At 44.8% G+C, this 13,722-nt stretch overlaps 1 protein-coding gene and 1 non-coding gene across 2 annotated transcripts in view; both read left to right on the top strand.

Moving 5' to 3' along the window:
- The window catches only part of fam20cb (FAM20C golgi associated secretory pathway kinase b), a 46,434-nt gene that overhangs the window by 30,786 nt on the left and 1,926 nt on the right, over window positions 1-13,722 (top strand). The window contains exons 4-10 of the mRNA XM_070989922.1: window positions 7,687-7,779; window positions 11,044-11,159; window positions 11,809-11,989; window positions 12,299-12,408; window positions 12,576-12,657; window positions 13,356-13,415; window positions 13,547-13,697. Of these exons, the coding sequence (XP_070846023.1) occupies window positions 7,687-7,779; window positions 11,044-11,159; window positions 11,809-11,989; window positions 12,299-12,408; window positions 12,576-12,657; window positions 13,356-13,415; window positions 13,547-13,697 (793 nt within the window). The remainder of the gene's footprint in view (window positions 1-7,686; window positions 7,780-11,043; window positions 11,160-11,808; window positions 11,990-12,298; window positions 12,409-12,575; window positions 12,658-13,355; window positions 13,416-13,546; window positions 13,698-13,722) is intronic.
- Window positions 10,532-10,604, top strand: trnar-ccu (transfer RNA arginine (anticodon CCU)). The gene has a single exon. It is a non-coding gene; the product is annotated as a tRNA-Arg (tRNA).

Consider the following 13,722-nt stretch of genomic DNA (forward strand, 5'->3'; position numbering starts at 1 on the left):
CGCATTTCACCTTTCTGTCCCTTGTCTCTTGCCGTCATCTAAAAAGCCTCTCAATAACAATCAAGCTGAACATCCGTCTTCCAGCGTCTCCCTCCTCCTTCTCCTCCTCCTCCTTCCTCTCGCAGCTAACACTCTTCATGGTGCCTTGCCACACGTTAAACCTCTAATAGCTGTGTTTTGCTCAGTGATTTTCATTTAGGACTATTCTTTGCTCAAGCACAGGCCTCTTTGAAGTCTCTCCAGATTGAAAAAACCCAATCTGTTGTGTTGTGAAGGAGTTGGCTATTTATTCAGGATGGCATCATTTACATGGTGCTGGCCCCCGAGGACTCAGAGGCTGAACTTGAAACAGGATGTAGTTTGTTTTTTTTTAAATCATCTCTGTTGCATAATTCATTAAATTGACATTATCTTTATTCATATGCATTGTGATGTGTGTGAATCATGGTTATGTCTATGAATTGGTCTCAGAAGGAGGATGCGTTTAACATGAATACATAACTGTTTTTCCATGGAGAATAAGTAATTTCTAGATAGGAGGCAGGCTGTAGCGGGGTGTGTTTGTATGTGTGTGTGTGTGTGTGTGTGTGTGTGTGTGTGTGTGTGTGTGTTATCCTAGTTGTCAGTATGCTAGCTTCCTATACTTTCATCACTTGCCAGTATGTGAGTGTGTATGTGTGTCTTCTTTCTGTGTAGCCTATATATGCCTATTTGTGGCTCTCTCCTGCTCCTTCTCCTAATCTGTCTCTCCCAAATGTGTGTGTGCACGCACCTACCTATGTGCACGTGTGTGTGCGTGTGTGTCAATGTGTCAGAGAGAGAGCGAGAGAGGGAGGGAGAGAGAGAGAGAGCTTTGCTGGAAGGAAACAGCTGTCTGTCTGTATGTCAGGCCTGGGATCTGAAGGGGTAAGGGAGTAAAGGAGGAAGAGGAGGAGGAGGGAAGAGGAAGATGAAGAGCACTGCAGTGCCTGAGGAGCTATGACAGCCATCGCACTAATAAAACCGCAACACACCCTAGCCACACACAAAGACATGACACACACACTCACCTGGACCTGGTGTGAAGGTTGTTTGGGGAGCCCTTGGGTGTTTGTGGAGCGCTAGTAAAAAATCCTTGAGTGAAATTTTTACTGGCCGGCTCATTATGTCTGTACACACCACGGTTTGACTTTGTGGGCTTTTGAAGGCCGATGCTGGTATTTTAAGACCGGGATACAGCAAGTGTTGTTACATTCGGGTGTTTTCATTTCCAGCGTTCAGGGTTTTTCTTTCAAATGTTGTGTCAGTGAGGAAAAGACGCTTTGAAACAACATTCAGCTGTGTTGTGTTCAGTGGAGGATTGAAAGATGACTTTGTACTGACCAAGTTAAATGAGTAAATAAAAACAATTCAATCATATGACAGCAGGTAACATAACTCCTTCCCTGTTTACTTCTTTTATTCCTTGTTCCTTCCCTTCTCTTTTCATTCTTTGTTTTATTCTTTCCTTCCATTCTTCTTCTGTCATCTGTCTTCTCTTTTCTTTCCCGCTTTCATCCTTGTTTTCTTCCTGCTTTCTGCCCATCTTCTTCTCTTTCTTTCTTTCCATCCTTGATTCTCCCCTTCTGTTTTGCTTCTTTCCTTCATCCCTCTTCTCCTTCCTCACTTATTTCTTTATTTCATTCTTTCCTCCCTTATTTCTTGTTCCTTCCCTTGTTTTTTCTGTCCTTCTTTCTTTCTGCTTCTTTTCTACATCTTTATTTTCTTCTTTCTTGCTTTGGTCTTTCCTTCCTTCCATTCATATGTTTTTACCTCTGTCCCTCCTTCCCTCTGTCTCCTTTCTGTCTCTCCTTCTTTCCTTCTCTCTGTGGATGTCTTCTCCCTGTCAAACACAAAATGTCATCTCGGTGTGTACCACCTCCAGAGCACTCACTCATACAAAATAACCTGTCACAGCTTCCCATTTGTGCCCCACATCCTTACACAAGATTACAGTCAAGGGTTGTAGCAGCGACACCAGTAAACAGTAATGCATATCGTCCATGCAAACATGCAGGTACCCTTGTCTTATTTGCTGGCGAAAGGATTTATTCTCAATTTATCAAATGTCGTTGCTCAAAAGGTCAGCCTTCACATGCGTTATGCTTGAGATAAAACAATGTACCGCCTCCGCTCGTCACCAGTCTCCCTGTGGTGGTGATGGTGGGGATTTTTGTGACCCTTAGATGGGATTCGCTGTCTTACCCTCTCATGCATTTAAAGCTTACCTGCCTCCTTGCAGCTCAACGCCCCCCTCTTGAGGTTTGAAAAACCTCTTCGTCTGTATCCGTGTGCGCGTGTGCAGCATGGTCCTATTTTTGTGTATGGGTACATGGATGGGCGTAGATTTTGTGCGTGTGCGCTCGCTTCACCATGCCCGTGGGTTTGACGGATGATGTGTGACAAGTGTGTGGAGTCAGCCCTTTGGTGGGAACCCGCTGGGGCTGGAAGATGCCCTTGTCCTTTTCTATTTTACAGCATATCTTTTTACTCCTCTGCTCTGCTTCCCCTCTACGCTGTGGTCTACAACCGTGGCTTTTAGCTTATGGTGATCGATTGGCAGTTTGACTTTGAAACTACATAAAACATCCTCTCCTGGCTACGCCTAAATGCACAGAAACACGGTGATACTCTGGGTATTATACATTACCTTGGAAAAGATATTCACGCTTATTGTAATGTCAAAAGAAAGAACGCTTTGATCATATTTTGTTTCCATAACTCAGCTCTGTTTTGAAATGAAATGCATACAAACAAGGAGTGCACACAAGTGAGCAAGTTGGACCATGAAAAGCTTGGAAAGAGAAAGAAAATAAAGTCCACTGTGCATTCAGTTGTGTGGAAGGAGTTCACAGTGAAAGGCCTCATGCATAATGCTGAGCTGTCACATCTTTTGGATTCTTCATTATGAATAACTTGTAGCCACTGGGATGCAACACTGATGTCTTCAAAATGGAAACATGGATTTGAGATTGTTGTGACTGTTCTACTAAAGGAACATTTTGTACATATTTATAATTTTGTTACTGTAATGCCACATGGAAATGCAAGCTTTTTTTGGAGCCCTAAACAAGGCACTAAAAGTCAGAATAGCTCTTCCTCGACTGCTCCAATTTTGCCCATTCCTTTTTTTTAAGTCTGTCTCCAAAGCTCCTCAACTTTGTGGAAAAGGAATACTAAATCGCTCAAGTGGCTGAACTTTGATAGCCTGCAACGGTGCATCAGCCAGCTGCACACAGCAGCCTCATGCTACACGTCTACCGGCTCCCTTTCAACTGATCGCCGAAGGCAGGAAAGGGACCAACACAAGAATCTTATTTGGAGAGAGTGAATCTGAAGAGTGTATTTTTATTTGCAGCTCGAGGCAAGAATACCTTTTTCCAACTTGATGTCAATAACAGGGCAAAAGGAAATGCCTCCTCCCTCGTTCCCCTCCTGCCTCTGTGTCTCCTGCTGGTGTTGCACAGGTCAGCTGCGTCCTGTGTGCACAGGTAGATTTTCCAGATGCAGCGCTCCCATTCACCTTTATATTTTCACACGGCTGTGTGTTTGCTGCTAGACCTCCGCCGACCCTCTGGCTGCCGGGGCCCTTCCTGAGTGGGGAGCGGTGCCAAGAAACTGTCTGGCCGCCAAGTGTAAACTATGTGTTTACAGCAAGGCCAGGGTCACACTGGGCGTGCTCAGCTCAGTACGTATCACCTGCTGCTGATGATCAAAGATCTGATGTCGGTGTAGACAGGCGGTTATAGTGGCGCCACCAAAGCCTACATAAAAAATCTACCGTTTCTGCTGCCCTTACAGAGCAGCGTTTGGCAGCTCTGCTATACCTTGCTGAAGAGGAAAAGAAATATTTGCTTCTTCTGTCAGCTTGCTGCAGGATATCTTCTTATCATTCAGGATTAATCTGCTGTGGATTTGTAAATGTTTTAAAGGTTAAGCTCAACCAGGCAGTCCAGAGTGAAAGGGACGAGCGGCTCTTGAGCAACGTCTCTGCCCTCCTCTCTGTTTTCTCGGAGCTCTGCGCGTAGTGTGTGCTCAAACATTTATAGACTTTATTACGTGGTCATGCATTTATGTATGTTCCCTCTGCTTTGCGTTGACGGCACAGCTTCCTTGAGACAACACGCCCCTAATGGGTTGCTTGATCAGAACACGCTCAGATTTGCCTGAACACAGGTGCTGCTGTTAGAGGAGTCAAACGCAATGTTACATAACGCCTAACAGCTGCATGTTTGTTAGTTCAAAGAACACTAAGAGACATCTTCTGTAGTTTGTCCTCTACACTGTCCCTGGTTATCCTCCCCATTTAACTCTGCTGCCTTTATCACAGTTACATGTAATCTCTTCTCTTTTCTTCACTTCTTCTCTGTCTTCACTTGTCCTCTCTCCTGGTCAACGGTGGAGGGGGGGCGGGCATCATGCCATGCTCTAAATAACTTTATTGACATTTGAATTGGACGTGGATCACAGTAATTATCCAGCCTTCCTGCTTCCTGGCTGGCACTCAGTGAGAGGAGAGCATCATTGCGGCCACATCTCAAGCCGGGCCACAGGCAGAGAAACGAGTCTGAAACGCAAACACATGCTTGTATTCACATGCCGCTCGCTCATATTAGCATTCACTTACTCACAGAAAAGCAGGGACACAAAACATGTGCACCTCATCGAGCACACTGGAGCTCATGAATAGAAGCATGAATAAAGCAGCTTATTGTGGTATCTTCCCCTATAGAGACTGCAATGTAGTGGGACTATGTGAAGTATGCCTGTGGGTTTCTTTAAGGCTGAATGACCATGAATCATTGCACTGGAGTGTTTGCTTATCCTCCAAGAAATCTCCATGACTCCTGGCAGCGTGGTCATGAACTAGTGGCAAGTTAGAACTCATTTGTCAGTGGAACTTAAATGGAAAAAGGTCCCTGTGAATGTGACTAGATGGTGTCTTTATTTTACAAAACAATATGTCAGGCAGCTTAGCTTAGCTTGGAAACATGGACGCGGCTAGCCTGGCTCTGTCTGCATGTCACAAAATCCAAAATTCACTGGTTGTGTATGTCACATATTAATTGTGTCATGCTAAATGCTGATGCTGAAAAATATATATAGTTACTGCATCATGGTTTTTAGGGTAATCTAGTAAATCAGGGGTTTCACTAAAAGCATGTTGAGCTAATGCTTTAGTTACCAGTTTGACTCACTAAATTACTGTTGCATTAGTGTTGCGTCAGTGTTGCCGTTTTTCTGCAGTAAATGGAAGATCTTTGGCATAAATATACTGTTTAAAGTTGTCATTTTTAAACAGACGTAACATGTTAATTGTGAGCTTTAGAGGTGTTGGTAGGCGATTTTTTTTACCTCTGGACAGAGCTATGCTAGCTGTTTCCCCCTGTTTCGAGTCTTTATGCTAAGCTAAGCTAACCAGCTGCTGACATTTGCTTCATTTTCATTGCCATTCACCGCCATTCAAGTGGACAAGAAAGAACAGATGGAGGCTTCTTTTTTTTTTTTTTTTTAGCCTTTATGATAGTGATAGCTGAAGCAGGCGGGAGTCAAATCTGTGGCCACTGCAGAGGACTGACAGCCTCAAGACATAGGGCTCACACCCTACCAACTGAGCTATAGGGTCACCCCAGATGGAGGCTTTGGAAAACATGTCGTTTTTATCCCATCATGCAGTTCCACCAAATGATTTCATTGGGCTTCAGTTTTAAACCTTCCACCTCACTCCACTTCCAAAACAGTTTATCCCAAACTTTAGCTATTATAGTCTCCACAAAACATCACTGATGTATTCACTTAAGACTGACATAAATCCAAGACCTGACGTAGCACAACTGTCCCCATCGATAAAACAGTTGTAGTCGCCTTGTATGCCGGACTGAATGATATTGTCGCGTTGCAGGCGCTGGTGTAAATAGACACCGCGCTCTGCTTTCAAAGTCAGTATCATTTTTGATGATGTAGAGCGAGAGCTGTGTCCCTGAAGCAAGGCTATCCAGAAGAAGAGAGCGATACAATCAACAGACAGCGCTCAGCCTTTACCGGCAGAGAAGTGAGGGATGAGCAGGAGAGAGGTGAGGAGAGCGAAGACGCCGACATTAAAGGAGGGAGAGGTTATCATGATAGACTGCATATGGTCCATGTGGATGCTGATCACAGCACACTGCTGTGGGTATTTAAAACAAAAAATATCACACCACATTATGATTTTCTGTTTACTTTGGTCAAAGTCGACCACCCAGCTGCACGTGGCTGTGTGTCAAAGGCTTACAGGGGGCTTCAGGATGGAGAAAGATGAGAGAAAGACCGAACAAGAGCGATACAGAGAGGAGGAAATTGAGAATTTTTAGTGGATGATTGTGTTTCTGGGCTCCATGTTGGGTTAGTTAATGACTGGTGCATATGTCAGCCACGCAGCTGTGGAGTTACAATCAGCCAGCCAGCTGAGGGAGGGAGCGACGGATGGAAAGGAGAGGGAGAGGGAGAGGCAGACAGATATAAAGTATTAAGCTGTGGACGTGGAGGGAGAAAAAGCGAGAGAAAACAGTTCTGCGTGAGGGAGAGCGGGGAAGCAGAGGAGGTGAGATAGAGGATTTTGAGAGAAATAAACAGAGAGGCATCCGGAGGGAATAGAGAGAGAAGGAGAGAAAGAGAAGTTGCCAAGATAGTTTCCATTCTTCTCCTCCTCCCTCAGCTAGCTGAAGCAGAAATGGCAGAGGCTGCAGTCCAAATCATTACACTCAGCTGCCTTCCTGGAAAGTATTTACTGTTGTCAATAAAAAAGCATTGAGAAGGCTGCGCGTATAAAAGGAAAAAGAGCTAAAATATGCAGCTCCTCTGCGAGAAGGGTTCAATTTGACGACAGACCGCTCGGCTCTCCTTGTTTTTGTTTTTTTTTTTCTTTTCAAAGACATTAACATATTTTCTATATCCTGCACCTTCTCCTGGAGTCTTTTCACCTCCACTTCCTTTGACTTCGCCTTTTTACCCTGGCTACCCGTCCTGCCCCATCCTGGCCCGTGTTCCATCAGCTCTGGGATTTAAGCCTTTAAGAGCCTCTTTCCCCTCCAGTAAGAGCTTTAAGGCAGAATGTGTGTGGAAAGCAGTTTTTTGGGGAAGGATCAGAGCTGGACAGAAATAGGTACAGATCGAGAACAGGAGTGGATGCTTCAGGAGGAAGTCTCTGACCTTCAATTGTCCCCTCTTCTTGTTGCCCCACAAAACACCCACAGCAGCGAAGGCCTCTTTGTGAGGCAAGGACACTAGTTTACTGTGCCGTGGTTACTGCTCACAAATGCTGTTGGTGGTATTAGGTACACGGGTGTGAAGCCGGAGTGTTTTATCACTGACTGGGCCGCTCTGGAGTGAGACATCAGTGGAAAGGTGAAGTTGTGATGAAAACGTCTAAATAATGTAAAATGTACTGAGTGTGTTTTGGATTGTTGACCAGACAAAACAAATCATTTTTGGACCTCTGGGATCTTTTTTTGCTTGTGTGATTCTACAGACCAAACCGCTAAATGGAGAAAATAATGGTTGCAGCTAACTTTTAATGTGCTGCATTGTCCGGTTAACGCTAAGCCTTTTCCATATTGCTGACTGTCGAAACCTTGGCTCTGCCTGACAGTTGTACCTGACCTCTAATTCTTTTTCCTTGTGTCTCCGCAGGCAGACCCGGGAGCAGGAGACCCCACCGGACTTCTTCTATTTCTCTGACTTTGAGAGACACAATGCTGAGATCGCTGCCTTTCATCTGGACAGGTCAGTCCCCATTAGCCGGTCTCAGGGGTGTGCGTCTGTCTGTCTATGTGTGTGTCTTTGTGTGTGCGTGATGCATGTTTTTTGGGACATCCCGTCACATTCATCTGTCTTGTCTTCTTCTCTTCTCCTCCTGGAAAACAGACATTTCAGCATCTTGGTAAGCTAGGTGGTATCTTATGCAGCTGCAGGGGTGGTTTTTGTAAATAGCCTCAGACTCCCAATAATGCCTTTAAAGGTGTGATTAAGTGAAACCACTGAGCCATAAAACACAGAAACAGCTTTAGTTAACGATATAAATCAAGTGTCAGGGAGAGATGTAATCCAGGCTGCTTTGGCTTCTGTTGTTTTGCATCTATTTGAGGAGCATTTTGCAGGTGAAAGCATTGCATTGCACTCATAAAACACTGTCAGTTTTTTAAAAAATGATCACGATAGATGACCTGAGATGTTTTATTCCACACATTCTCCCTCCATGTCAAAGCTTATGTGATCCTCAGGTGCAGCCCTTCAAGCCCAAGCACTTCTTTCCATCCTTCAGGGCCAGCCGCCTGCAGCTTTTCTTCCTCCCTGATGGTTAATTTGATTCTCTTCGTGTCAGCTCATTAACCACCAGGGGGACCAAAATTGCGCATGACACCAGACCTTCAGGGGCAGAACTGTCTTAGCTTGTGTGGTCCCCCCAAGTATAGCAATACAGCTGTGTGTGCATTTGTATGCAGGCATACCCAGCTTCTCTGCTCTTATTTGTACATGTGCTTCTCCTTCTCACCATCTCCTTCCCTCAGAACTAGTCTTTTTGGTTTTTGTCTTTTTCAAACACAGCGTGCGGTGTGAGCCGCTCTCGTACAGTAGAGGCTGTGATCTCCGAGAGGCCGTGAGTCATAGAGAATGAATGCCGCCCTCCCGCAGCCAGCATCTGACTGAACAATGACTGCAGCCTCCTTGCTTAGCTAACCACCACGCTCTCTGACTTCACTGCCTTTACAAGGTTAACACTTTATGGCCGGCCTGCCGGAGAGACTTTAATGAAAAGAGAAAACCTCATGAGGCTCTCTGATGGACCAGAGAGAGCATTGCGGTGGCGTTGCTATTAAAGTCCAGCTGACGTCACTGTGGCACTATGGTATTATGAGCAGAGGGATTATGTTGTAGTGTGTGAATACTGGTGATACAAGATGATGCTGAGGTCACACACACGCACCCACATGTCCACTCACATACACACAAAGGGGCCACGGAGGGTGAGAGTGATGTTGAATCTGCTTTTCCTTGAGGCACGATGACACAGTTCAGCAGCAATTGCATTAGCAGCAGCTTTCTTCACCAGTCTGCTACACATCTGGTCCTTTATACACGCACACACACGCGAAAATATGCTCACACACTCCCGGCATATGTGTGGGTTAAGGGGAAGAGGAGGAAACCAAAGGCATGAAAGGCCCTGTGCCCATTCTAAATATAAGCCAGGCAGGGTTTGCCAAAAGCAGCGCTTTATTTTTTTTCCTTATTTTGTCTGTTCTAAATTAGAGCCTGGCTACAGAGCTGCTGCTGCCGCTGCTGCTGGTGCAGAGACAGAGGCTACACTGCCTCCCAGGGGGCCCGCAGACACACACAGGCTCTTTTAAAAGCAGCATTCACACAGGCGCGTGCATACACACAGCCCCTTGTCTTTTCTTATATAGGCTACACTGCTATAAGCATCATTAATTATGTCATTGGATTTCAATGGGAAGTGCACTTAGCATTGCTGCATCCGGGGAGCTAAAGTGAGCAAGACACAAAGGCATACAAGGACCGATGTGGTCTTAATGTATGAAACCATGCAGCTCTAAATTCATTACACCCAGCGGCGTCTTCGACATGTTTCAGCTGGGAATATGTGAAGTGATGATTCCCGAGCTGTTGTTTGCGCGCAGTTCTTAGCTGGCCTCTCAGTGCCACCCCGAATATAACACAACACAAGTTTTAAATGGCTATCATGGGAATAAGGTTTATCCAAGGGACAAGGTTGGAACAAAAAAAAAAGCACGAGTGATGAACAGAAGCGAAGACGGCTCTAGCTGTTCCTTTAACATGGCAGCCGGCCGCGGCCCAGCAGGCCAGATGGTGCTGTCCGGTGCCTCATCCTGTGTCCGGGGGAAGAGTCATGACTGGCACGATACGGGATGGCATCATTTCTGCGACGAGCTCTCAGTTAACAGCTCCTGAAATTTTCCCCCACCAGGTTTTCGCATGCCTCTCTCCTCTCTCTCTTCCCGTGGCTCTCTGCCCTCAGGCCTTGGCCATTAGGTGTTGTCAGGAGTATCAATTTTTAAAGAGCCCGTGCCGATGTTGTAGCCCGGGTGGTATTGACGACAGGGGCCACACATGCATAAAATAGGCATGTGGCACGCACACGGGAAGACAGGCACGCCATCTCTTAGTGAAAGACAGCTTTATTAACCCTGTCTCTCTCCATCTGACATACATATGCAGAGACACTAATGCTGGTTTCCTGTTAAATGAAGCGAAGACACAAAATCACGGTGGCCTCACAAGATGGAATAGAGATATAGGTTCCCTGCATCTCCAAATCTATTACATCAGACAGCTGTGTGGAAGTTAAAAATGTGTTTGATGTAGAATGATAGCCACATAAAAACCACAGGGAGGTTTACCACCATGTGGTCTAACTGGCAGGTCATCACTTATGCCACAGTGCCCCCTGTTGGCAGTGACGTTAAATCACATGTGTGTCCCACTTTCTCTGGCTGCCCCAGTGGCCTAATGGATAAGGCACTGGCCTCCTAAGCCAGGGATTGTGGGTTCGAGTCCCATCTGGGGTGGATAGTGTTTTCTTTGTACAAACAGCTCGTCGCTGTGCATAGACGGGTCATTAGGGGAAAATGTAAAGCTGATTAGCATTCTCCAAATTATTGAAAATAAAGCAACATTTTCGTAATATCAATACATATCGATCCAATTTTTAACCTATATTTGTGCACATTTTTGGCAAATTGGCACCATGAAAGTATGCCGAATTAACTATTAACTGTTAAGGTTTGCAGTGTACACATTGATGGACAGGCTGTCACTGGATTGCTTTGATCCTGAAGAAAACTAAAAAAGACATGATTTCTCAGCAGATTTATCAACATTTATCTGAGAAGGAGTCCGATTTGATTCTCCCTGACCCCCCACAGGAGGCGCATCTCACAGTTTGAAAACATCTGTCTTATTCTGAAGGCAGACTGTAACCCCTCTGTATGTGTCTCTGTCCTGTAGGGTCCTGGACTTTCGCCGCGTCCCCCCTGTGGCCGGCAGGCTTGTCAACATGACGAAGGAGATCCGAGATGTCACAAGAGACAAAAAGCTCTGGAGGACCTTCTTCATTTCACCAGGTACACACCGAAAAAAGGGCAGAGCTATTGGTTTTTACAGACACATCTAAAAGGAACCAATTCTAACCATGATACCATGAAATTGATTTTGCCGCATTCACAGAGGTAATAAAAATGATGCACAAATTTCTTTTCTATTCTCTTTAGTTCTTGTTATGCGTACCCCAAAACTGTGGGACACACACTGTTTTACAACCATCAGTCGTGTTTTTGTAGCAATCTCAGTGCAGTTTTTTTCATCATGCCAAAGTGAATGCCAAGCAAAAATGAGTTTCCTTCTTCATAATGTGGAGCAAAGCTAGTTCTGTGCCCGGAATTACTGTGATTTTCATTTGCATGGGATTAGTGTTATCAGGGGACTTTAGCTTGTGTCTAAGCGCGACAGTTTATTAATGATGCAACCTTTACTTTACATATTATGCACATGGAAAATCTTTACTGGATTAAAAATACTGACAGTCTCAGCAATTAATACAACTCACTGAACGTCCCCAAGTCATTTTTCTCTTGAGGAAATGGTTCCTTAAATATAAGAGTTGTGCACATAATAGGCTGTATTAGAATATACCAAACGGTCACTTTTTAGCTGTTATAAACAATGTTTTCACAAAGTGGCCACAACAACATGAGTTCTTTTTCCAATTCTCAGCCAACAACGTGTGTTTCTACGGAGAGTGTTCGTACTACTGCTCCACCGAGCACGCTCTGTGCGGTAAACCCGACCAGATAGAAGGATCCCTGGCTGCCTTCCTCCCAGACCTGGCCCTCGCCAAACGCAAGACCTGGAGGAACCCGTGGAGACGCTCCTACCACAAGCGCAAGAAGGCAGAGTAAGAGATCGATCGTGCACTCACTGAATGAAGCACACACTGAGGGGTTCACTGTAGAGTCCGTCGGTCCAGCTGCCAGAGGATGTTTATTACACTCGCTGTCAATTACCAGGAGCAGTAACTCATGAGGTCTGTGGTGTGTGAGATATCACGGAAACCATGCGTCATCCATGTCTTAGTTTCCCAAAATCATCTCAAGGCGCGACAAACATCTTAAAGGATTAGATTTCATGATGTTTTTGCAAATTCTAGTAAAAGTGCTAAAAAAGTAAACAAGTTGTTTTTTGTGTGATGTTTGAAACTCTTCAGGTGGGAGGTGGACCCGGACTACTGCGAGGAAGTCAAACAGACTCCACCTTATGACAGTGGGACGCGGCTGCTGGACATCATGGACATGACCATCTTTGACTTCCTCATGGGTGAGTAAGCGTGGTGGTCTGAGCACTGTTTCTGAGGTCAAGAATGGTCAAAACATTGTGTATACAAACACACACGTAGTGACAGTCCATGACATGTAAGAAGCTGCTTTCTCTTTTTTATTTTACCACTGTTTCACTCTTAGCTGAACTTTTTACTTTCAACACAGGAAACATGGATCGACACCATTATGAGACGTTTGAAAAGTTTGGAAATGAGACCTTCATCATCCATCTGGACAATGGCAGAGGGTACGTCACTGCATGATACTGCCATGACTCCAAAAAGGCTGTTTTAAACACAAATAAAACAGAACCTGCTGATCCTTTCCGACATATACTCATCTGAAAACAGTACAAAGACAATATATTTAATGTTTTACCTCATCAGCTACATTGATTTTTGTAAATCAATCAATTGAGAGAATTACAAAAACAAGGACATAATGTGTGGGTGACATACATTTGGAACAATCTCTAAAATGGTTTTACCACATAAAAATAAAACATTTCCTTAAAAAAAGCCCAAAATGAGTGATTAAGACGTAATAAATCTAAAGAAGCATTTTCTGAAAGGACTTACGGTCACACTTTTGGATGGCTTATAGGAAAACTCATTAATCTTAATGTGTGAATGTTACAGAAGCAAAGGGAGTGACTAAGAGCTTTAAAAACATCATTAGGCTTTAAGGCATTATAGTAAATAATTCATAAACTCTGTGTGGCATCATAATGAGCTCGCGTACAGTTGATCAGTGTGCAATACTGAGCTTTTTGAAATTCAAATGAAGCCTGTTCTGGACAATTACTGAGATATGGAGTATTCAATGGATGTATATGCGGATTGACTGTAAATAATAAAAAAAACAAGAACAGCAGTTGAAGTCACAACAGCATAGGAAAAAATACATCACTCTCACATCCATTCATGCTTTTATCTTTAACCCTAGCTTTGGAAAGCACTCCCACGACGAGATGTCCATCCTGGTTCCGCTGACCCAGTGCTGCAGGTAAGACTTGTCCCTGGTGTTTTTGTGTAGCTTCATAACATACGATGATGTGATAGCTGTCAGTGTAATTGAGCATATGGCTGTGTGGCTGTGAGCGTGACTCTTCTCCCCCGGCTGCTCTCTTTCTGCAGGGTAAGGAAGTCGACCCACTTGCGTCTGCAGCTGCTGGCTAAGGAGGAGTACAAGCTGTCCATGCTTATGGCGGAATCCCTGGTGAGGGACCGCCTCAGTCCCATCCTCATCCAGCCACACCTGAATGCCATGGACAGACGACTACGCCAGGTCAGTGCTACACCAGCGCCGCTAG

This window comes from Chaetodon trifascialis, chromosome 21, assembly GCF_039877785.1.
Source record: "Chaetodon trifascialis isolate fChaTrf1 chromosome 21, fChaTrf1.hap1, whole genome shotgun sequence".
NCBI classification, from domain to species: Eukaryota; Metazoa; Chordata; class Actinopteri; order Chaetodontiformes; family Chaetodontidae; genus Chaetodon; species Chaetodon trifascialis.